This window comes from Mytilus trossulus, chromosome 8, assembly GCF_036588685.1.
Source record: "Mytilus trossulus isolate FHL-02 chromosome 8, PNRI_Mtr1.1.1.hap1, whole genome shotgun sequence".
Taxonomy (NCBI): domain Eukaryota; kingdom Metazoa; phylum Mollusca; class Bivalvia; order Mytilida; family Mytilidae; genus Mytilus; species Mytilus trossulus.
The window spans coordinates 57,662,763-57,686,655 of NC_086380.1; the positions used below are offsets into that span (position 1 = coordinate 57,662,763).

Genomic DNA, 23,893 nt, shown 5'->3' on the forward strand with positions numbered 1-23,893 from the left:
GAAAACTTTCCCTTAAAGTAAATTTGTGGGTCATGATGTATTGGCAAGGCTTAGAAATATTGCAACATATTGAGACCAACATTAACATTATTTTATAAATATTGCACATTAACATTTTATAACATAACATAACAACACCACTATTATCTTTTGTTATATATATATATATATATATCATCAATATATTGGCACCGTATTCGTTAAGGTAATCTCTTTCGAAATCTAAGGCACTTTCAGAAAGCCAAGGGTCACTGACTCACTTGCAATTAAATATCACAGTAAAAAACAAATTTCATATATACATTATTGTTGTCATAGAAACTACAAAGAAGTACGGAACAATGTTACCCAATAAACTAATATCACAGAAAGCATATAAGCAGTTTTGTTGTCATGGAAATAAAAAAGTCTATAAATAGATGTCGTAACTGAATTTCTTATCACAGTCAGAAAGTAAACTAAATAGTTGTCATGGTTAATATGTTATGGATTGATGTCACCTGTGATAGTTCCTGTTTCAGCCAGAATTGCCACAATGAGGAAGACAATGTAAACAACTATTAAAAGTATTCCATACGGCTTGGACATACGAAACTTTGATAATGGCACCACAACAAGGGAGGTAAGAAGGCTTAACATTAAAAACGATACTAAAACTACTTCCTCCACTGTTATCTTTATCTGAAATAAAAAAGTAACAAACTTACATTCAGATTTTTTTCTTTTCAAGAATAAATTCTTGTTATCAATATCTGTTTAATTTCCTTTCATAATTTATCTTGTGAATGAATCAGCCTAACAATGTTTCTCACTCTTGTCACATGGTATTTAAAGAATTAAATGCACATCACCTGAATCTGAACTTTGGTCCTTTCAACCCCTTCCTCAATTGATTTTTTCTCTTGCATAGGATTTTTCAATAAAATGCTTAAAATATCTTTTCAAATATTAATGCAAGAAACAAATATTTCATGAAATGAATTTAAGGAGGCTCACGGGTAAAGGATTTTAAGAAAAAAATTAAACATAAATTTTTCATTATAAATTTTATTTATTACCTTTAGTAGTTGTTACTTTATCATATGGTACACAAATCATTCCAAAAAAATCAATTAGTGTTGGCCCCAGGTGACTTTAAAATTGTAGATATCATTGAAAAAGCTCCAAATTATCTCCCTTTGGTGCAAAAATGCCATGTTTTGGAATTAAAATTGAAATATCTTTTTTAACTCATCGGTGACCTATATTTTTTATTGTTGTTTTCGAATAAGCTGTACATAAACCAAATAATTGTAAAATTTAAGCGATTTCTGTAATTTAGTTCTTTTTTGTCAAGCCTGCGACTTTAGTCGAAAAAGCGAGACTAAGCGATCCTACATTCCGTCAGCGTCGGCGTCATCGGCGGAGTCAACAAATATTAACTCTGTGGTTAAAGTTTTTGAAATTTTAATAACTTTCTTAAACCATACTGGATTTCTACCAAACTTTGACAGAAGCTTGTTTATGATCAAAAGATAGTATCCAGAAGTAAATTTTGTAAAAATAAAATTCCATTTTTTCCATATTTTACTTATAAATGGACTTAGATTTTTCTGCAGGGAAACATTACATTCATTCTGTGGTTAAAGTTTTTAGAATTTTAATAACTTTCTTAAACTATCCTGCGTTTGTACCAAACTTGGACAGAAGCTTGTTTATGATCATAATATAGTATCCAGAAGTAAATTTTGTAAATAAATAAATCCATTTTTTCCATATTTTACTTCTAAATGAACTTAGTTTTTCTGTGGGGAACCATTACATTCACTCTGTGGTTAAAGATTTAAAATTTTTAATAACTTTCTTAAACTATCCTGGGTTTGTACCAAACTTGGACAGAAGCTTATTTATGATCATAAAATTGTATCCAGAAGTAAAGTTTGTAAAAAGATTACTCCGTTTTTTCTGTAATTTACTTTTGAATGGACTTAGATTTTCTTACAATCATAAAATAGTAACAAGAGGAATATTTTTATTGTTTTTTTTCCTCATTGTTGTTGAGCCTGCGATTTACAGCAAAAATAGGCGAGACACTGGGTTCCGCGGAACCCTTACAAATTTTTTATTACGATATTACCGCTATTTCTCCTATTAGTTCAACAGAAAAAAAGGACATTTACAAATATGTATGCTTCTTTCGAAGGCAGATTGTGAGTGTAAATGAACAGTGACCCCATTTTTTTATTTCATTTTTCTTTTAAGTATAAGATAAAGTTCATTTATAGAAAAATATAGAGAAATCCTATATTAAATAAAAAATTTGATTTAGACTCGCGAGCCCCCTTAAGTCAGATATTCTTATGAATATCCTTTTCATATTCATATTGGATACAAATTTTATGAGGTCTGATGCAAACATTTATTAGTCAAAACGTTTCAACTGAAGTACTACACAGATGTCAAAAGGCGTCATTATGGAGGAAAGGGTTAATGTATCATTGTAAAAACAAGAATCCACATGCTATTACGCTTTAGAACCACTATTGATATTTGGCCCCACTTTTAGATTTGGGATATATTTGTATTGAAATTGTCTGTAATTATGAGGTTCAAGTAAGTATTTCAGAGTATTGTCAGATCATCTTAAAAAAAAGAACTGTGTATTCATTATTATTTATGGGATACCAATTTTTTCTTTGATTTCTGGGGTACAGATTAACCATGAATTAAGATGTTCAAGGAAGTACAAACTATCTAGGCTTTATGCTGACTAGAAAAAACACCACACAATATATCTACAAAATTACAATGTCTTCTCAATCCACGAAAAATTGTTACCACAAAAAATAAATGAATCAATGAGTAGATTTTATTATTTCTTTTTTCTTATCATATGTATACGTACCTTATATGTACCACCATTTTTAATTGTACCTATGGTAAATGGTATACCAATACCTAATAATAAATCTGGTCATATGTCAAGGAATTAACTAATTATATGTTTTACCAGGCTTGTTAACAATTAGCTTTAAGAAGGAATGGTAAATTTCATGGCTGCGTGTTGAAGACCGTACTTTGACCTCTAATGGTTTTTCTTTAAAATTGTGACTTGGATAGAGAGTTGTCTCATTGGCACTCATACCACATCTTCTTATATCTTTTGTCAAGTATTGCACAATAAAATAAGAAAATATAATGAACCATGTTAAAGTTATCCTTAACTTCTTTTGTGTTGTAAATGTTGTTTTTTTTCATCTCTATAAAATTATGAAAAATCATAAGATATCCAAAGTGACCAGAATGTTTTTTTTCTTCAAATCTGACTGTTGGTTTTCTCATTTGAATTGATTACATTTTGTTTTTTATTTCTTACTGTGTTGTATGGTTTTTCTCATTGTTGAAGGTATAGGGCTATCAATAGTTTCTAACATTTACTTTCTGGTAGATAATTGTATCATTGACAATCATGCCATATCTTCTAATTTTACAATCATCCAGAAAAAAAAGCTTTTTGGTTTTTATTTTATTTGTGTTACCTAACTTACCTTATGTATCAATTGGAAATTTATATAAAAGTTGCAATACACTAATTGACTAAATTATAAAAGGATACTAAACAATGGTCCACCAAAACAAGCTGACATACCCATTCTTGGGAAACCTTGCTTGGCCATCACTGTATCTGCTATTAAATCTGAAAAATAAAACATCAATAAATGTTGTTTTACCAGGGTAAGGTTTCTATATATACAATCTGTGATAACCTCTGTAATTATTATGAAGAACTTTAAGAGACTCAATTAGAAACTTGACACAAATATTTATGCTTACAATTCTTTTTTTTTCAAATATGATATTTTCAAAGTAAAAAACTCCTTATTTAGGAAACAGATATGCAGATTGGAACCAAGCATAAATATCTATTTTTTAAACTCATCACAGAAGATTTACAAACTCAAATTAAGCTCAAAATGTGAAGGAGTTAAGTAAAAAAGCAGTCTGTATACTGGTTACGTTTTTTTTTTCCACGAAAATTTCAGTCCAATGCCTATAATTTATGCTAAAATCAGTGTAGTATAAAAAGTCTGATATATTGAAAAGACACATGTATATTGTTAAAGACTGAATGCCCCCCTTTGGATTCTAGTATAAATTGGTAGACATCTCCTTACCCCAACTCTCCTTGTTTTATTTTGACAAAAACTGCGCTAAGGCCTTTGATATGTAACAATGATCTGACTTAGAAAACAAAAATACTGAGGAACAATAATTACCTCCGATACTATTTCCCCACGCTAATAAGGTTAACCCTAATATGGCATCACTGATGTTGAACACAATACCAAATGTCTGAAATGAAAGGAAATATAAGCATGATAAGTAAATATTGGTATATCATTATTCTAGGAGAACTATATAACTATGACTTCAATAGCAGGAGATTTATAAGAATAAATGAAACTCTGTCTCCAACTGATCACTTGTTCAAAAATTTATTCTTATATGACATCCTTAAAATTTCGCTTTGTAAAGTAAGTTGTGTTCTAATAAGCACAAAAAATGTTTGCACACAAAGTTACTTTTAAAATCCGATATTTTCCTTTATTCCTGGTAAAATATATCTATTTTAACTGTTTGCACAAAAGTTTATTAAAAAAATGTTATTAGCCATTACCATACTTTTGGAGGTCAATTTTATGACATTTATTTTGTAGTGCATGCATGTTATCTCAATCTTACACCATTTATTGTCATGTTTCTCTGTTTCATTGTTCATTTTGAGCTCAAATACAGACTTAAATTGATATAGGATGAAACTTGGTTTTTGAAGGGATGGGCTTCGCTTCGATGTCTGACTGAGGGATGTTCAGAGGCCTCAAACTTCCACAAATAATGTAAACACACAGGTATATAACTACTGTTCTTGTTTATTATTGAAATACACCCAGGAAACAACTAATTTTTGTTGCAGATCCAGTTGAAGTAAAAAAAAGCAAGAAATATAATTTTTTTGGTCAAAATAACCTTCTTTAGACTTGTGTATCAAGATCAGTTTCAATCTTACCTACCAATTGTCCAATCTACATACAGACTACAGATAGATACCTCTATCAGCATCTGGGTCTTCCAGGTCAAAAAATCATTATCAAATTTGTACCTGATAACCAACTTTAAGGCTTTTAGAGCATGTCATGAATGGATTATTTCTTAATTATAACTTGTTGAGTGTGCCTCAAAAGAGAAAAAGTAATCATTGTCAAATCATTTTTTTTTCTTAAAACTAAATCCATTTAATATTTTTTTGTCATTTCTGTACCACTTTTTGTGTTTAATGAATCAAAACATAGAAAAATACTAAAATTGTATTATAAAAATGAAACTTTTGGCACCCTGGTCTATATAGTGGCAGCCAGGTCTTATTTGTGGAGGAAAATAAAGTGCCAGGAGAGACCTCATAACTTGTGTGTTGAAAGGTTAGTCTTACTGTAGATGAACTTCTTAGACCAATTTGGCTGCCAAAAAAAATATGATAGGTTACATAATTGCAGCCAAATACATTTTTGTTTAGATATAAGAAGATGTGGTATGGGTGACTATGAGACAACTCTCCACCCAAGTCACAAAACATAAAAGTAAACCATTAAAGGTCAAAGTACTGTCTTCAACACGGAGCCTTGCTCTTACGAACAGAAAGCTATAATGGGTCCTGAAAATGACTAGTGTCAAACCATTCAAACGGGAAATTCAACAGTCTAATCTATATAAAAAACGAGACACTCTTATGAACTACACGACAGCAACAAAAAATTTAATATGAATGTAAAGCTCAAGCTTCAAACATATAAGAATGAGACAAACGGACGCACTGATAGACAGAAAGATGAAAAGACCAAAGGACTGATAGATGGAAAGACCAATGGTAAAGGGTAAAACTTTATGACTCTATCATGTACAGTAGGGGCATAAACACATCAGGGTTAACTTAATATCTTACTTGTAATATATTAACTATTTCATTTGCTATGATATAGATCCATACAACAGCTAAAACAAAACCCAGGTAGGCTAACACCTATAAATAAATAAAATAATATAATACCAGCTTTACAAATCACAGTTAAATTATTATGATGATTATATTAGTTACTACATTTATATTACAACAAATATTAGTTTTGAATCTATTTATGCTCATTGCTTCTGATTTCTGTCAGATAATTTATTTAATGATATATAACAATTTTGAGTACAAGCATACATATTTGTTTATAGGCCATGACTGAGGGGGCTTGGACAAATAATCTCTATAGGAATGAGATGTGTCAATGCTAATACAACTGGGGCAATATGTGTAATTGTTTCTCCATAGGCGGTAACGTTTACTTCTGTAGCTCAGTCCATATTGTAAACTTGGATATGTATGATGGCTCGTTTTACAGCTGAGAATGTTTTACATATGTGGTTAAATTTGCAAAGTAGAAGGTGTGACTAATTTTTCCGTAAATTAGCATACCCCAAAAACCCTTTCATGATTCTGCTCTTCTTTATAAAAAAATCCCTTTTTTCACACAATAATTTCTGTGAAAATTTAAAAAAAAACTTTGAATACATTTAATATCTCCATAGTTATTACACATTTATTCTATGGTTGGTCCTCTTCTTTACAGATCAACACAAATGGTTAAGCTCAGTCCCTTGTTAAACATTGAAACATGTTCAATATCACAGAGATGTTTTGTTTACACACATCTTTTGTGTCCTATATTGGAGGCGCATTAGGTTCATTAACCCAACTGCATACCAAATTGGCCTACCATTAGTGGTTCATCAAATACTAGACCTAGTCAGATTGTTGCTGCCTCAGCATACTTATGTCTCGTTTTTTTACTCAGTCAAGGCGAGACAAAAATAAGGATCATTTGATGCTTACGGTAGCTAATGTTTGACACTTGATGATAAACAGCATTCCTACCCTCAATAATCTACTTTATCGGTCGTCCCACTGTCTATATCACTCTGTTCAGCTCTTAATATTATTCCGTATCATGTCTTTGTGACGTCAAATACGTTGACCCGGCCTTAATAACTTTGATCCGGACATATCAGCGACGTCATAATGTTTGAACCGACGTTAATAACTTTGACCCGAACTTATCAAGTGATCATTTGTGTGTTGGTGAAACAAAGAAAACACTTCTGAAACACCCAAATTTAGCCCGATAAATCGATTATCAGATTATCTGCATATTGATATTGTAAAATATCAGCTGCTTGACATAATATGAAGGCTTTTTAATCTCGTTTGCTACGCTCACTCGTCAAAAAGCTTCATATTATGTCTCGCAGCTGATATTTTACGATATCGACATGCAGATAACCTGTTAATCGGTAGGAATGGTAGGTGTAACAGATGTTGTCGGAATCTTAATAAAATATAATTATCCTACTTACTGGTTGATATACAGGCTGGACATCATTTTTTGACGTACAGAACACAGCAATGGATAATATCAAACCAATAACCATCAACAATACCCATACAGGGAATGAACCTCCAATAGTCTCTAAACCAACTGAAAAATATAACATTAATTTACATAACATTGAATCCATACAGGGAATGAACTTCTGCTGTTGTTTTTTTCTATGGTCGGGTTGTTGTCTCTTTGACACATTCCCCATTTCCATTCTCAATTTTATATTCCATCTTAACCAACTGAAAAATAGATCATAAATTTAATTCAACAATTAACATACAGGGAATGAGGGTCCAATAGTCTCTAAAACAACTGAAAAATATAACATTATTTACATAAAAAATTCTCATACAGGGAATGAACCTCCAATAGTCTCTAAACTAACTGAAAAATAATCCATACAGGGAATGAGGGTCCAATAGTCTCTAAACCAACAGAACTCTGCACTATGCTTCATCTTTGCAAAATATACAAAACCTATAAAAGTGAAGAGTTTCGAAAAGTCTCTAAACCAACTTAGATTCAACAATACCTATAATGGTAAACTCTTCCAATAGTCTCTAAACTAAGTATATACATCATCAATGCACCTCAAAGGCAAACATTAATAAATTCAGATAAAAGTTAAGAATTTTGTGTTGACGGCAAATATTTTGAAGGATTTCTTGTATTTATTGACATCCTATATAGATTAATTCAGGTTTAATTGAAGTTGAAATATGTTATTTGTTTATTACTAAAAAACATTAATCAATATTGGCTGTGAAATCATATATAATAACATATTAAGTTAAGCTTAATTATGATAAATCTCTAACCAACCTTTTGTGGCAAGTGCACCAAATGTAAATCCAGTAAAAATCTGTAATGAATTTAGATATCTGTTCCAGTTATGGTTCTCCTCTCTGTAATCTACGACAGGAATGGTTATAATCAGGAGGAATACTAATGGACTCTGGAATAAAAAAACACATAAGAGAAAATTTAAGAGCATACAATATAGTTTTGATCCCGTGGTGAACTTTTAATGAAAGCTTGCATGCAAGCAATTTTTCACCTATCAGTAGTTAATTCAAATATGTATTCAAAGTTATATCTTCATGTGCTACTTTTAGAAATAAATTAGGTTGAAATTTAAGACATTTACAGAAAATATTCAGTTTTTTTGGACATTTCTCTTTTGTAAAGATCATACTCAACTTTTTTGTTTCAAAAGATAAACACAAGCAGATTTTGTTAAAAATATCTGAAATATCCTCTCTACATATGCTTTGAACTTGGAAATCATTACATGTTCTTAATTTTGGTGAAAGAACAGCAGTTTTTGCCTGTATATTTTTCTAATTTTTAAAATTTCATGTGATTTGTTCATAAAACTAGATGCTCTAAAGAGCCTGTGTCGCTCACCTTGGTCTATGTGAATATTAAACAAAGGAAGCAGATGGATTCATGACAAAATTGTGTTTTGGTGATGGTGATGTGTTTGTAAATCTTACTTTACTAAACAGTCTTGCTGCTTACAATTATCTCTATCTATAATGAACTTGGCCCAGTAGTTTCAGTGGAAAATGTTAATAAAAATTTACAAATTTTATGAAAATTGTTAAAAATTGACTATAAAGGACAATTACTCCTTAGTGGGTCAATTGACCATTTTCAGATTTGCTCTACTTGCTTTGTTTTTTGAGTTATAAGCCAAAAACTGCATTTTACCCCCATATTCTATTTTTAGCCGTGGCGGCCATCTTGGTAGGTTGACCGGGTCACGCCAAACATTTTTAAACTAGATACCCAAAAGATGATTGTGGCCAAGTTTGGATTAATTTGGCCGAGTAGTTTCAGAGGAGAAGATTTTTGTAAAAGATAACTAAGATTTACGAAAAATGGTTCAAAATTGACTATAAAGGGCAATAACTCCTAAAGGGGTCAACTGACCATTTCGGTTAGTTGACTTATTTGTAAATCTTACTTTGCTGAACATAATTGCTGTTTACAGTTTATCTCTATCTATAATAATATTCAAGATAATAACCAAAAACAGCAAAATTTCCTCAAAATTACTAATTCAGGGGCAGTAACCCAACAACGGATTGTCTGATTCGTCTGAAAATTTCAGGGCAGATAGATCTTGACCTGATAAACATTTTTACCACATGTCAGATTTCCACTAAATGCTTTGGTTTTTGAGTTATAAGCCAAAAACTGCATTTTACCCCTATGTTCTATTTTTAGCCGTGGCGGCCATCTTGGTTGGTTGACCGGGTCACGCCACACATTTTTAAAACTAGATACCCCAAAGATGATTGTGGCCAAGATTGGATTAATTTGGCCAAGTGGTTTCAGAGGAGAAGATTTTTGTAAAAGATAACTAAGATTTAGGAAAAATGGTTCAAAATTGACTATAAAGGGCAATAACTCCTAAAGGGGTCAACTGACCATTTCGGTCATGTTGACTTATTTGTAAATCTTACTTTGCTGAACATAATTGATGTTTACAGTTTATCTCTATCTATAATAATATTCAAGATAATAACCAAAAACAGCAAAATTTCCTCAAAATTACCAATTCAGGGGCAGTAACCCAACAACGGATTGTCTGATTCGTCTGAAAATTTCAGGGAAGATAGATCTTGACCTGATAAACATTTTTACACATGTCAGATTTCCTCTAAATGCTTTGGTTTTTGAGTTATAAGCCAAAAACTGCATTTTACCCCTATGTTCTATTTTTAGCCGTGGCGGCCATCTTGGTTGGTTGACCGGGTCACGCCACACATTTTTTAAACTAGATACCCCAATGATGATTGTGGCCAAGTTTGGTTCAATTTGGCCCAGTAGTTTCAGAGGAGAAGATTTTTGTAAAAGTTAACAACGCCGGACGACGCCGGACGCCGGACGCAAAGTGATGGGAAAAGCTCACTTGGCCCTTCGGGCCAGGTGAGCTAAAAATGGCAAAAAGAACCTAAATTAATAAAATCAAGCCTTTTTTATGTTGGAAATAGAAAAAAAATGGAAAAGAAAAAAAGACATAAATGCCCCTGATCAAGCTTTGCAAAGAAATACACTGAATGTCCCCATCAACTACAGAAGATCATAAAAAATATCAGCTTGAAAAAGTGTTATAACAGTATGTATAAAACTGCAAAGCCCTTTCTATTATCAATAAAGGCAACAGTAGTATACTGCTGTTCAAAACTCATAAATCCATGGACAAAAAACAAAATTGGGGTAACAAACTAAAACCGAGGGAAACGCATTAAATATAAGAGGAGAACAACGACATAACACCGAAACGTAACACACACAGAAACGGACCAAGCATCAGACAAAACACCACGAGAATAACAAATATAACATGAAAACCAAATACATGAATTTGGGATAGACAAGTACCATGCCACGTCTTATCTCAATATCTCAAAAATAAGAGAAAACACAAACGACTCAACGTTAAAATACAACACACACATAAACGAACAATAATATAACAATGGCCATCTTCCTGACTTGGTACAGGACACTTTTAAAGGGGAATAAAAGTGGTGGGTTGAACCTGGTTTTGTGGCATGCCAAACCTCGCACTTTAATGGCAAAGTTAAATATAACATTGAGATGACAACATAATATTACAGGACTACAATACAAATAAATAGGAGAACATATTAGATGAAGAAAAACATGATTAATAGATAACAAAAAGCATCAGGTTTAAAATTCAATACGCCAAAAAACGCCTTGAAAACACCTTGAAAATACCTTGAAAACTTCATATCCTTTAGCATACCAGTTCATGTCTGACCACTCGCCCACATCTATAGGGTTAATGGCTGATAATTACCTTGAATACTTCATATCCTTTAGCCTACCACTTCATGTCTGACCACTCGTCCACATCTATAGGGTTAATGGCTGATAATTACCTTGAATACTTCATATCCTTTAGCATACCACTTCATGTCTGACCACTCCCCCACATCTATAGGGTTAATGGCTGATAATTACCTTGAATACTTCATATCCTTTAGCATACCACTTCATGTCTGACCACTCGTCCACATCTATAGGGTTAATGGCTGATAATTACCTTGAATACTTCATATCCTTTAGCATACCACTTCATGTCTGACCACTCCCCCACATCTATAGGGTTAATGGCTGATAATTACCTTGAATACTTCATATCCTTTAGCATACCACTTCATGTCTGACCACTCGTCCACATCTATAGGGTTAATGACTGATAATTACCTTGAATACTTCATATCCTTTAGCATACCACTTCATGTCTGACCACTCGCCAACATCTATAGGGTTAATGACTGATAATTACCTTGAATACTTCATATCCTTTAGCATACCACTTCATGTCTGACCACTCGTCCACATCTATAGGGTTAATGACTGATAATTACCTTGAATACTTCATATCCTTTAGCATACCACTTCATGTCTGACCACTCGTCCACATCTATAGGGTTAATGGCTGATAATTACCTTGAATACTTCATATCCTTTAGCATACCACTTCATGTCTGACCACTCGTCCACATCTATAGGGTTAATGACTGATAATTACCTTGAATACTTCATATCCTTAAGCATACCACTTCATGTCTGACCACTCGTCCACATCTATAGGGTTAATGACTGATAATTACCTTGAATACTTCATATCCTTTAGCATACCACTTCATGTCTGACCACTCGTCCACATCTATAGGGTTAATGACTGATAATTACCTTGAATACTTCATATCCTTTAGCATACCACTTCATGTCTGACCACTCGTCCACATCTATAGGGTTAATGACTGATAATTACCTTGAATACTTCATATCCTTTAGCATACCACTTCATGTCTGACCACTCATCCACATCTATAGGGTTAATGACTGATAATTACCTTGAATACTTCATATCCTTTAGCATACCACTTCATGTCTGACCACTCGTCCACATCTATAGGGTTAATGACTGATAATTACCTTGAATACTTCATATCCTTTAGCATACCACTTCATGTCTGACCACTCGTCCACATCTATAGGGTTAATGGCTGATAATTACCTTGAATACTTCATATCCTTTAGCATACCACTTCATGTCTGACCACTCGTCCACATCTATAGGGTTAATGGCTGATAATTACCTTGAATACTTCATATCCTTTAGCATACCACTTCATGTCTGACCACTCGTCCACATCTATAGGGTTAATGGCTGATAATTACCTTGAATACTTCATATCCTTTAGCATACCACTTCATGTCTGACCACTCCCCCACATCTATAGGGTTAATGACTGATAATTACCTTGAATACTTCATATCCTTTAGCATACCACTTCATGTCTGACCACTCGTCCACATCTATAGGGTTAATGGCTGATAATTACCTTGAATACTTCATATCCTTTAGCATACCACTTCATGTCTGACCACTCGTCCACATCTATAGGGTTAATGGCTGATAATTACCTTGAATACTTCATATCCTTTAGCATACCACTTCATGTCTGACCACTCGTCCACATCTATAGGGTTAATGACTGATAATTACCTTGAATACTTCATATCCTTTAGCATACCACTTCATGTCTGACCACTCGTCCACATCTATAGGGTTAATGGCTGATAATTACCTTGAATACTTCATATCCTTTAGCATACCACTTCATGTCTGACCACTCGTCCACATCTATAGGGTTAATGGCTGATAATTACCTTGAATACTTCATATCCTTTAGCATACCACTTCATGTCTGACCACTCGTCCACATCTATAGGGTTAATGGCTGATAATTACCTTGAATACTTCATATCCTTTAGCATACCACTTCATGTCTGACCACTCCCCCACATCTATAGGGTTAATGGCTGATAATTACCTTGAATACTTCATATCCTTTAGCATACCACTTCATGTCTGACCACTCGTCCACATCTATAGGGTTAATGACTGATAATTACCTTGAATACTTCATATCCTTTAGCATACCACTTCATGTCTGACCACTCGTCCACATCTATAGGGTTAATGACTGATAATTACCTTGAATACTTCATATCCTTTAGCATACCACTTCATGTCTGACCACTCGTCCACATCTATAGGGTTAATGACTGATAATTACCTTGAATACTTCATATCCTTTAGCATACCACTTCATGTCTGACCACTCGTCCACATCTATAGGGTTAATGACTGATAATTACCTTGAATACTTCATATCCTTTAGCATACCACTTCATGTCTGACCACTCGTCCACATCTATAGGGTTAATGACTGATAATTACCTTGAATACTTCATATCCTTTAGCATACCACTTCATGTCTGACCACTCGTCCACATCTATAGGGTTAATGACTGATAATTACCTTGAATACTTCATATCCTTTAGCATACCACTTCATGTCTGACCACTCGCCCACATCTATAGGGTTAATGACTGATAATTACCTTGAATACTTCATATCCTTTAGCATACCACTTCATGTCTGACCACTCGTCCACATCTATAGGGTTAATGGCTGATAATTACCTTGAATACTTCATATCCTTTAGCATACCACTTCATGTCTGACCACTCGTCCACATCTATAGGGTTAATGGCTGATAATTACCTTGAATACTTCATATCCTTTAGCATACCACTTCATGTCTGACCACTCGTCCACATCTATAGGGTTAATGGCTGATAATTACCTTGAATACTTCATATCCTTTAGCATACCACTTCATGTCTGACCACTCGTCCACATCTATAGGGTTAATGACTGATAATTACCTTGAATACTTCATATCCTTTAGCATACCACTTCATGTCTGACCACTCGTCCACATCTATAGGGTTAATGGCTGATAATTACCTTGAATACTTCATATCCTTTAGCATACCACTTCATGTCTGACCACTCGTCCACATCTATAGGGTTAATGACTGATAATTACCTTGAATACTTCATATCCTTTAGCATACCACTTCATGTCTGACCACTCGTCCATATCTATAGGGTTAATGGCTGATAATTACCTTGAATACTTCATATCCTTTAGCATACCACTTCATGTCTGACCACTCGTCCACATCTATAGGGTTAATGACTGATAATTACCTTGAATACTTCATATCCTTTAGCATACCACTTCATGTCTGACCACTCATCCACATCTATAGGGTTAATGACTGATAATTACCTTGAATACTTCATATCCTTTAGCATACCACTTCATGTCTGACCACTCGTCCACATCTATAGGGTTAATGACTGATAATTACCTTGAATACTTCATATCCTTTAGCATACCACTTCATGTCTGACCACTCGTCCACATCTATAGGGTTAATGGCTGATAATTACCTTGAATACTTCATATCCTTTAGCATACCACTTCATGTCTGACCACTCGCCCACATCTATAGGGTTAATGACTGATAATTACCTTGAATACTTCATATCCTTTAGCATACCACTTCATGTCTGACCACTCGTCCACATCTATAGGGTTAATGGCTGATAATTACCTTGAAAACTTCATATCCTTTAGCATACCACTTCATGTCTGACCACTCGTCCACATCTATAGGGTTAATGACTGATAATTACCTTGAATACTTCATATCCTTTAGCATACCACTTCATGTCTGACCACTCGTCCACATCTATAGGGTTAATGGCTGATAATTACCTTGAATACTTCATATCCTTTAGCATACCACTTCATGTCTGACCACTCGTCCACATCTATAGGGTTAATGACTGATAATTACCTTGAATACTTCATATCCTTTAGCATACCACTTCATGTCTGACCACTCGTCCACATCTATAGGGTTAATGACTGATAATTACCTTGAATACTTCATATCCTTTAGCATACCACTTCATGTCTGACCACTCGTCCACATCTATAGGGTTAATGACTGATAATTACCTTGAATACTTCATATCCTTTAGCATACCACTTCATGTCTGACCACTCGTCCACATCTATAGGGTTAATGGCTGATAATTACCTTGAATACTTCATATCCTTTAGCATACCACTTCATGTCTGACCACTCGTCCACATCTATAGGGTTAATGGCAGATAAAAATTCTTCAAATGGGGTACCAGGTTCTCTGTCTTCTCTTGGTGGTAGCAATGGTTTTCCTTCACCTAAATCTAAATATCTAAATATGTTGGATGGTTGTGTTATGTCCAATTAAAATGCATAAGTGAAGAACATGCTAATATGATATGAGTAGATAGATAGATAGTTTATTCTCATAAAACCATGCAAGTACAAAGGTTACAGAGAAGTTGAAAAATGATATACATAAAAAAATAAACCCTGCTTTGTATTTGACCAATAAGCAGTTTTTTTCCCCTAAGATTTTAGTGAAATATTTATTTAATGTGTCAGTTCACAGTAAAGCAGATCAAAGGAAGTAGATATAAGAAGATGGGAGAAGTGTGTCAAGGAGACAACTCTCCCATCCTATTCATAATTCCGCTTTTTATCTTTTATAACATGAAGTTTGTCTCATAAGAATACTGGAACAAATCTACAAGAGGGAATTTGTTGGTTCCCATTGGAAATAATAACGTACAGTAGTTTTAATAAGTCGGTCAAAATTCAAATAATCCAATGAGTGTAAAGTTACCTTCACGACTAGTCTCTACAGAATTAGGATAACTTTCGTCGTAATTGTCTGCATCTTCAGGAGCTGTAAAATAATAAAAAAGTTGTTGTTATATTGTACATATGACAAGGTATACATACATAATGTGACAGAACTGAGGTTGTCTATATGTTTGTATTGTTTCTCTCTCTTCAAATAGATATAGGAAGATGTGGTGTGAGTGCCAATAAGACAACTCTCCATCCAAATAACAATTTATAAAGGTAAACCATTATAGGTCAGTGTATGGCCTTCAACACAGAGCCTTGGCTCACACCTAACAAAAAGCTATAAAGGGCCCCAAAATTACTAGTGTAAAACCATTCAAACGGGAAGACCAATGGTCTAATCTATTTAAAAAAAGAGAAACTAAAAACATGTATAAATTACATAAACAAACAACAACTACTGTACATCAGATTCCTTCAATTCTTTAAATACACATTTATATCCTTATCTCTTCAACACAGAGCCTTGGCTCACACCTAACAAAAAGCTATAAAGGGCCCCAAAATTACTAGTGTAAAACCATTCAAACGGGAAGACCAATGGTCTAATCTATTTAAAAAAAGAGAAACTAAAAACATGTATAAATTACATAAACAAACAACAACTACTGTACATCAGATTCCTTCAATTCTTTAAATACACATTTATATCCTTATTTGTCTGCCAGTACTGGCCATCACATACGTTACTGTAAAATTTTGTAGCACCTTTTCATGTTTTTTCCCTCACTCAAATTTTAACAATTATAGAAGCTGAAAACATCAAAGTTTGAAAAATCACATCTTAGTTTCGATAACTCTGTAAAGGCAAGACAAAAAAAAAAAAATGATTTTTTTTCCATTATAGAACAAAAACAACTGTATTTGAAAAGTTTTATATAAGAACTGTTTATTCAGAAATTAATGCCAGGTTTTTATTATTGCAAAAAAATGCGACAGAGTTGTAAACGCAATAATTTAAACTCGGATATTGAAATAATTTATATGAATTGGCGAGTTTTGCTCAGAATCGTAAAAATTATAATCGCATTGAAGTCTAAAAAGACAAAATTGCAATTATAAATGCACGCAATAATTTCTGAATTTACAGTAATGTTTTTCAAAGATATCTAGGACTAAGGGTACAAAACAGAACAGAATAACTGACAAATCGTAGTTGTATCAGAGGTTATAGCTTATACATACAAACTGTAATTTCTGCCAAAACTGTTGTTTTCTTTGTCTTTTGATAGAAATATCTACCAATCACAACAATGAGGACATAGAGAACGTACAGCAAAATATAACCTACAAAATAAATACACAGTCATTGAACAATCTTTAGAACTATTTTCCTAATGCATGTAATTTAAAGGTTTGATTTGGTTTGCTAGTATAAATGTTTGCTTAAGCATTGTAATCGAGATTGACATCAGCAATTAAGATAGGTGCGGATTCAACTTGTATACATTGTATTTAATTGTTATCGATGTCAAGTATAAAGCAGAATATAATGGTAACCTATAAAATTAAGAAGATGTGGTATGATTGTCCATGAAACAACTATGTAGACTTAAAGGTACAATCCTAAACTTCATATGTTAAAATTTTGTTTTTAGGAGTTATTGATCATAATCAACTATTTTCTGACTTTAACAATCCCATTCAAAATTTAAGAAAAATTTGAAATAGGGACATTTTACGTCATTACCTATGGCTTCAATTTTTCCGATTTCTTTTTGCCATAAGACTGTAAATGTGAGAAACGTAGCTAATAAATAAAATATGACATCCCGTAGAAATGGTCTCTGCATGGCATCAAATGGACAGATTATTGCTATTGTTCCTGCAACCACAGTGGTCACAAAAACACCAGCACCTAAAATAATAAAAACATATCTGGTCAACATGTGTTATGAAAAATTAAGGGTTAGAATGTGCACCATAATTTTGTATTTTTTTGTATATATGTAAATATAGTATTCCTCTTATTATGTACACTTATGTAATGTGTCTGAGTGATCATGTAAAGTTGTTTTTAAGTTGTATATTATTTCTGCCTTATTTAAAAAATCTTTTGTTTCACATGCATGTAAATAATTAAAAACTTTTTTTTTATATTTGCAGAACTTGGTGTTTAAACAGCAGATCTTTGAAATATCAATGCTTAATTTATTCACAGCTTTTAAGACCTGGATTGATTCAGATATTGATAATTACTTATTCACACAAGTCCCAAAATAAATTGCAGTCGTATAGAGATAACATTTTCAATTTTGATATCATTATCTGTGTTTAGCATTTGATAATTTCTCAAAAGATTATGTCAATTTACCCAAAAGTTTATGTCAATTTACCCAAAAGTTTACAATTTATTTTTGTAACTAGATAGACATTATAACATGTATAAAAATCCATTTTTCCCTATTTTAATCAATAATCTTACCAAGTAAAGCACCAAAAGCCAGACCTGCATCCCCATTCTTAGCATTACCAACAGCAGCTATGGCAGAAAATATATCAGGAGCACCATTACCAAAGGCTAAAAATGTTACACCCTACAGGTGCTTAAGGAAATATCAATAGACTTTACGATTGATTTGTATAAAAAAATCATTTCAAAATTTCACAGAATGTATTAAAATAGAAACCAAAAATAGATATTCATTCTTGGAATTTTCATCAGGTACTATAATAAGCTTGTGATTTAGATTTTTTACAAATATTCATGAAGTATAAATTGAAGTCAATTACCATTATTTTTTCACTACCCGTATATAGCTCTGGATTAGATAGACTCTCTACAGTTAGCAAATCAGACTAGTTTTGATTTTTTCACAGTTAGCATGGTTAGCGATGCTGTTTAGATTCTATTACAATTTGTTTTGCGATAAGCTATGAGTTAAGCTTGGATCAAACATTTTTACAATTAAGTATGTATGGCAATGCAATATGACATGAAACATCAATATTTCGACAAAAATCCATAAAAAAAAATCTCTAAAGTTTTAAGAAAGGATACTGCTATATTGTGACTAAGATGAAGGGTCTTTGATATAACTGTTAATGACGGACAAAAGCTGAAAAAAAAAATTAAAATTGATAAATGTTTTAATCATGTGTTAATAAAGGATGTGATTATATACTGTGGATTCATTTATTTTCGTGGATACAAATTTTGGGGATTGGGGAAAACTTGCATTTTCGTAGATACAAATTTTTGGGATTGGGGAAAACTTGCATTTTCGTGGATATCTATATTCGTGGTTTTGACAAAGTCTGCATACATAGAAAAATTATTATTCGTAAAATATTTCAATTCCTGTTTTTCCTTTTTCCACAAAATCCATGAAAATTAGTATTCAACGAATATTTATGAATCCACAGTAGTTGTTATTAAACATATAATTACAGCTTGTATTTGTATTTTTATTAATATAAATTTTCTTACTGTAAACAAACTTAGTCTTGTCAGCCTGTTTCAAGACAACAACCTGTACTTCAGTGGTTGCCCTTGGTTCATGTCTGTCATATTAATGTTTTTGATAATCTTTTTTTTATAAATTAGGTCATTAGTTTTCTAAATTAAATTGTTTTATATTTTTATGTCCAACCTGTTGATACATGGAAATGTATAATCAACTATACAGCATGGGTTTTTTTTCTGATTGTTGAAGGCAGTACTGTTGACTATAATTGCTTAAAACTTTGGGGGATATTTTTCTCAATGGAAACCATACCACATCTCATTATCTTTATATTTGTGTGCATTTATGTTGTGATGTTTCAGATAAGGACACAGGTTTGAACCTATTAAAACCTTAAAACCTGCTGCATTTGTTTGCACCTTTCATAAGTTGTTGTTTATTGATGTGGTTCATAAGTGTTTCTCGTTTCTTATATAGATTGTCACCATTAGTTTTCCTGTTTGAATGGTTTTACACTAGCTCTTTATAGCTTGCTGTTCGACGTGAGTCAAGGCTCTATGTTGAAGATAGAACTTTGACAATAAAAAAGTTAACTTTTACAAATGTGACTTGGAGGAGAGTTGCCTCATTGGAACCCATACCACATCTTCTTATATCTATTAATATATTATGGACTACTTACTAATCATCTGCAGTGACAGCAAGTCCAATGAATAAGAAAACCCACCACACAAACTAAAAAAATAAGTTTTATTAATTTAAAAAAAAATAGCAGTAGGACTTAAAGTTTGACAATATTCAATCATAGTAATATATTCTGAAAAATATTACAACAATCCAATATTTCAGTTTAGCTTAATTTGTCTCAAATTCTGATGGGATTAGCTTATTACACATAACATTATGACTTTTTCTCATTGTTGAAGGTAGTCTGGCCTTATTGTGGCATGTGGTTGCTTAAAACTGTTTCAATTTTGAATTCTATTTCATAGTTCTAATTTACAGGCAATCATTATGAATGAAACCACCTTTCTTTATTTCTTTTTAAATTGTTTCTTTCTGATTAACACTTTAAATCATTTACAGCTTTTAGCATGTTTAGAGATTTAGACTGAATCATAACTTGACATTTGAAACCTGTTTATCATTGAAGTCAATTTGTTGCTCTCTGGGAGTTTTTAGTTAATTTTGTTGCTGGGTTGCTGTCTTTGTTGGTCTCAATGGCTTAATCCCCATAATAGTCTCTTATGCTTCATTTTGTACCCTTTAAATACATTTATAATGTCATATGTATATTCGAAAGTTTAAAATTTTCAGGATTGTACAAGTACTTACCAAAATAATTAATGCCAGGGGTCTAAGAGAAGAATTAAAGTTGCAATATGTAAATTTTAAGTAATCAATAAAACCCTCGTCTAAGGCACAATCATCTGTGTTCTTTATAAAATCACATTGGTCACTATGGTTTGTCTTTCTTACTTCTCTACACTGTAAAACATCAAATAAATAAAATAACACCATTTATTGTATAGCAATATATTTCTCACAGAAAGTAACCAAAAGTTAGCATGCAATAAATTCCATTATTGCACTAGTGCAATAAATCTTCAAAATTCATGACGTCATTAACGACAAAACCTCAGTTTAAACCAATTTTTACTTTCAAATATTATATTGCTATACAATAAAAGGGTTATTGCATGAATATTGGGGAATATTGTCCCTCGTAGAACATATATTGCACTCTCAAGTTTGTGCAATATAAAATTCTACTCGGGACAATACATGTACTCCCCAATATTCATGCAATAACCCATTATTATCTGCTTTTAAATCGTTATACAAAATAAATATCCAAAAATAAAATTTCTAGGACTGAAAAGCATCATTAACACTAAACTAACACCTGAACTTAGAGAAAAATGTCAATTGAGTCTGCAAATCGGCTGTTATTTTAGAGCATGTAAGAAGTACATGTTTATACTCTGCCACACATTTCTCATAAATAAATGTTGATAGTGGGTCTTCCCATGGATAGAAACAAGTACAAAATTGTACCTGTGGTCCAAAGTCCAACATTTCTAATAGATTGCTGAAACATATTGTTTCATTCATATACATGTATTCCTCAAACATTCCAATGGTCTTTTTGATTGGGCACCTTTTAATCTATATTCATTGTCCTTACTTTTATCTGTTTATTTCTCAACCTGTAAATTGAAGTATTTTTTCTGTCAAAAACTGCCTCAAAATAATTTTTATAACTTCCTATTACCATGATTACATGTATTACAAAATGATTGAATCTATGTACAAAGTTCTGGAAAATTTATGCTAAACTTGTACATATTGTGACAATTGAACTGAATTAACAATTGAAAAGTAAATAATTATCAGTGAAGTCATGGCAGTAAATTAATTCAACTCTCTTGCTGCCTGAGGGACATAGTCAGTCTTATGTGTACATACCAGCTGTGCCAGAGGAACACATATAAGTCCATGTGTAAATTTATGCAAGCTTCTCCTCACTGCTGTATCATCATATATATATTCAATATCGAAGTTTTAACAGGCTAATATTTTCTTCAATGGTTCCCAAATGTGACGTCATTAGGCTGTGACGTAATATATTGAATGATTGAATTACATCATTTTTGGGCATATATTGTCTGTGACGTCAAGCTGTCTTATTTTCTGGCACATGAAATGCAACCATGAAAAACTACCGGCAGCAACAGGGTTAAGCATCAAAAGCACTGAATAATTTGTAATATAAATAATACAATAAAATATTCATAATTTTGTATAAAAAGTGCAAGCAACTAGTACCTCAGTATCATTATCCCCCATTAAACTTCTCATGGAGAATTTACTATGCTGCAGTTGGTTTTGGTCCAACTTTACTACATTGTGACTATCTGAAGACCTCAATTCTGATACAATGTAAAACGCTAAAAACATTACTGCTGCTATACATATCTTTGCACATCCTATCTTACTTGATGTCCTGGACACCTCAGTTTTACTTTTTACAACTGTCATTTTCAATTTTGACCTAATAAGATCAAATTTGGTTAACTTTATCACATGTTGACTTTTGATAACAGGATCCAAAATCAGTTGTTTACATAGAGTTATCGTTCTTTAATTATCACTTGCAGTGAAGTGTTGAAATAAGTTTTAACTTACGGGTTAAAGTGAATATCTAATATATTTATATTTATCTCAATAGGCTCACTATACAAATCCCTGGCTCAAGCGAAAAAAATAATAATTGTAATAAAATATGTGGTCTTTCATAAAATGTTATCTAAACGACAAAATTCAATACAGTACTGCCATCCAATTAGTTAGTTAATTGATTAGATAATTTAATTACTTGATTAAATTGATTGATTGATTAGTTAATTGATAAGATTGATTAGTTAATTATGTAATTAGTTATTTGTTTGCGTATCATAAACATCTTTGCTTATTGTAATGTAAAACCAGTCATAATAATAAATTAATATAAAATTAGACAATTATCAGCATTTAGATAAACGTCCTACAAAAGAAATTCATTCCTGTGTCAAATTTTGCTTATTTCAAAGCTAGAAATATAGATGGTGTCATGCCAAACATTTAATTTTTTATCTAACACATAAATGAACAATTTTGTGTTGGTCGATTCAATATGGTGCTAACAAAAGACTACTGTTCAATTGATAAACTGATTTATGGATTTTAATTAATTTTAATTGATTTTTAGTTGTGACGTCATATGTTTTGAATTATGATGTCAAAGTTTACGGGAACCTGTGTGATGTTATGTAATAGCGGATTTGCATACAAGTGTAAATACGTCTATTGATTAATTGATTTTAAGTGATAAATTGGTTAATTGATTTTAATTGATTAATTGATTTTTATTTGATTAATTGATTTTTATTTGATTAATTGATTTTAATTGATTAATTGATTTTAATTGATTAATTGATTTTAATTGATTAATTGATTTTTATTTGATTAATTGATTTGAATTGATTACTTGATTTTAATTGAAAAGTTTGATAAACTGATTAACAGTTTTTCATGGTAAACTGATTCATTGATGAATGCTTTTGACTAATTTCTAATTGATTGATTTATTGACTGAGATACTAGACATAAGTTTCAAGATGGTATTTTTAAATATGTTTACATGCTTATCTCAAAATATATTTAAGGTTTACATTTAAAAAAAAAGTCTCCACTGCTTAGTGTACTGTGTTGTTGACTGACATAGAAAAAAATTGTTAAATGAATTAACATAGAATGTGAACATAGCTAAATTTAAAATATTTATATATTATAACAATCTATGTGAC

At 32.1% G+C, this 23,893-nt stretch overlaps 1 protein-coding gene across 1 annotated transcript; it reads right to left on the reverse strand.

Annotated features, from left to right (window-relative positions):
* Nucleotides 1-234: 234 nt before the first annotated feature.
* LOC134727790 (mitochondrial sodium/calcium exchanger protein-like) lies at nucleotides 235-22,675 on the reverse strand. The gene is made up of 17 exons (XM_063592178.1): nucleotides 22,374-22,675; nucleotides 20,880-21,032; nucleotides 20,227-20,279; nucleotides 19,139-19,196; nucleotides 18,563-18,674; nucleotides 17,828-17,995; nucleotides 17,323-17,424; nucleotides 16,112-16,174; nucleotides 15,481-15,629; nucleotides 11,217-11,294; nucleotides 8,283-8,415; nucleotides 7,435-7,556; nucleotides 5,978-6,055; nucleotides 4,257-4,332; nucleotides 3,596-3,676; nucleotides 2,885-2,949; nucleotides 235-681 (listed from the first exon to the last, which is right to left on the reverse strand). Exons 1-17 carry the CDS (start codon nucleotides 22,584-22,586, stop codon nucleotides 484-486), a joined length of 1,902 nt encoding a protein of 633 aa, XP_063448248.1. The 5' UTR covers nucleotides 22,587-22,675; the 3' UTR covers nucleotides 235-483.
* Between the last annotated feature and the right edge of the window lie 1,218 nt (nucleotides 22,676-23,893).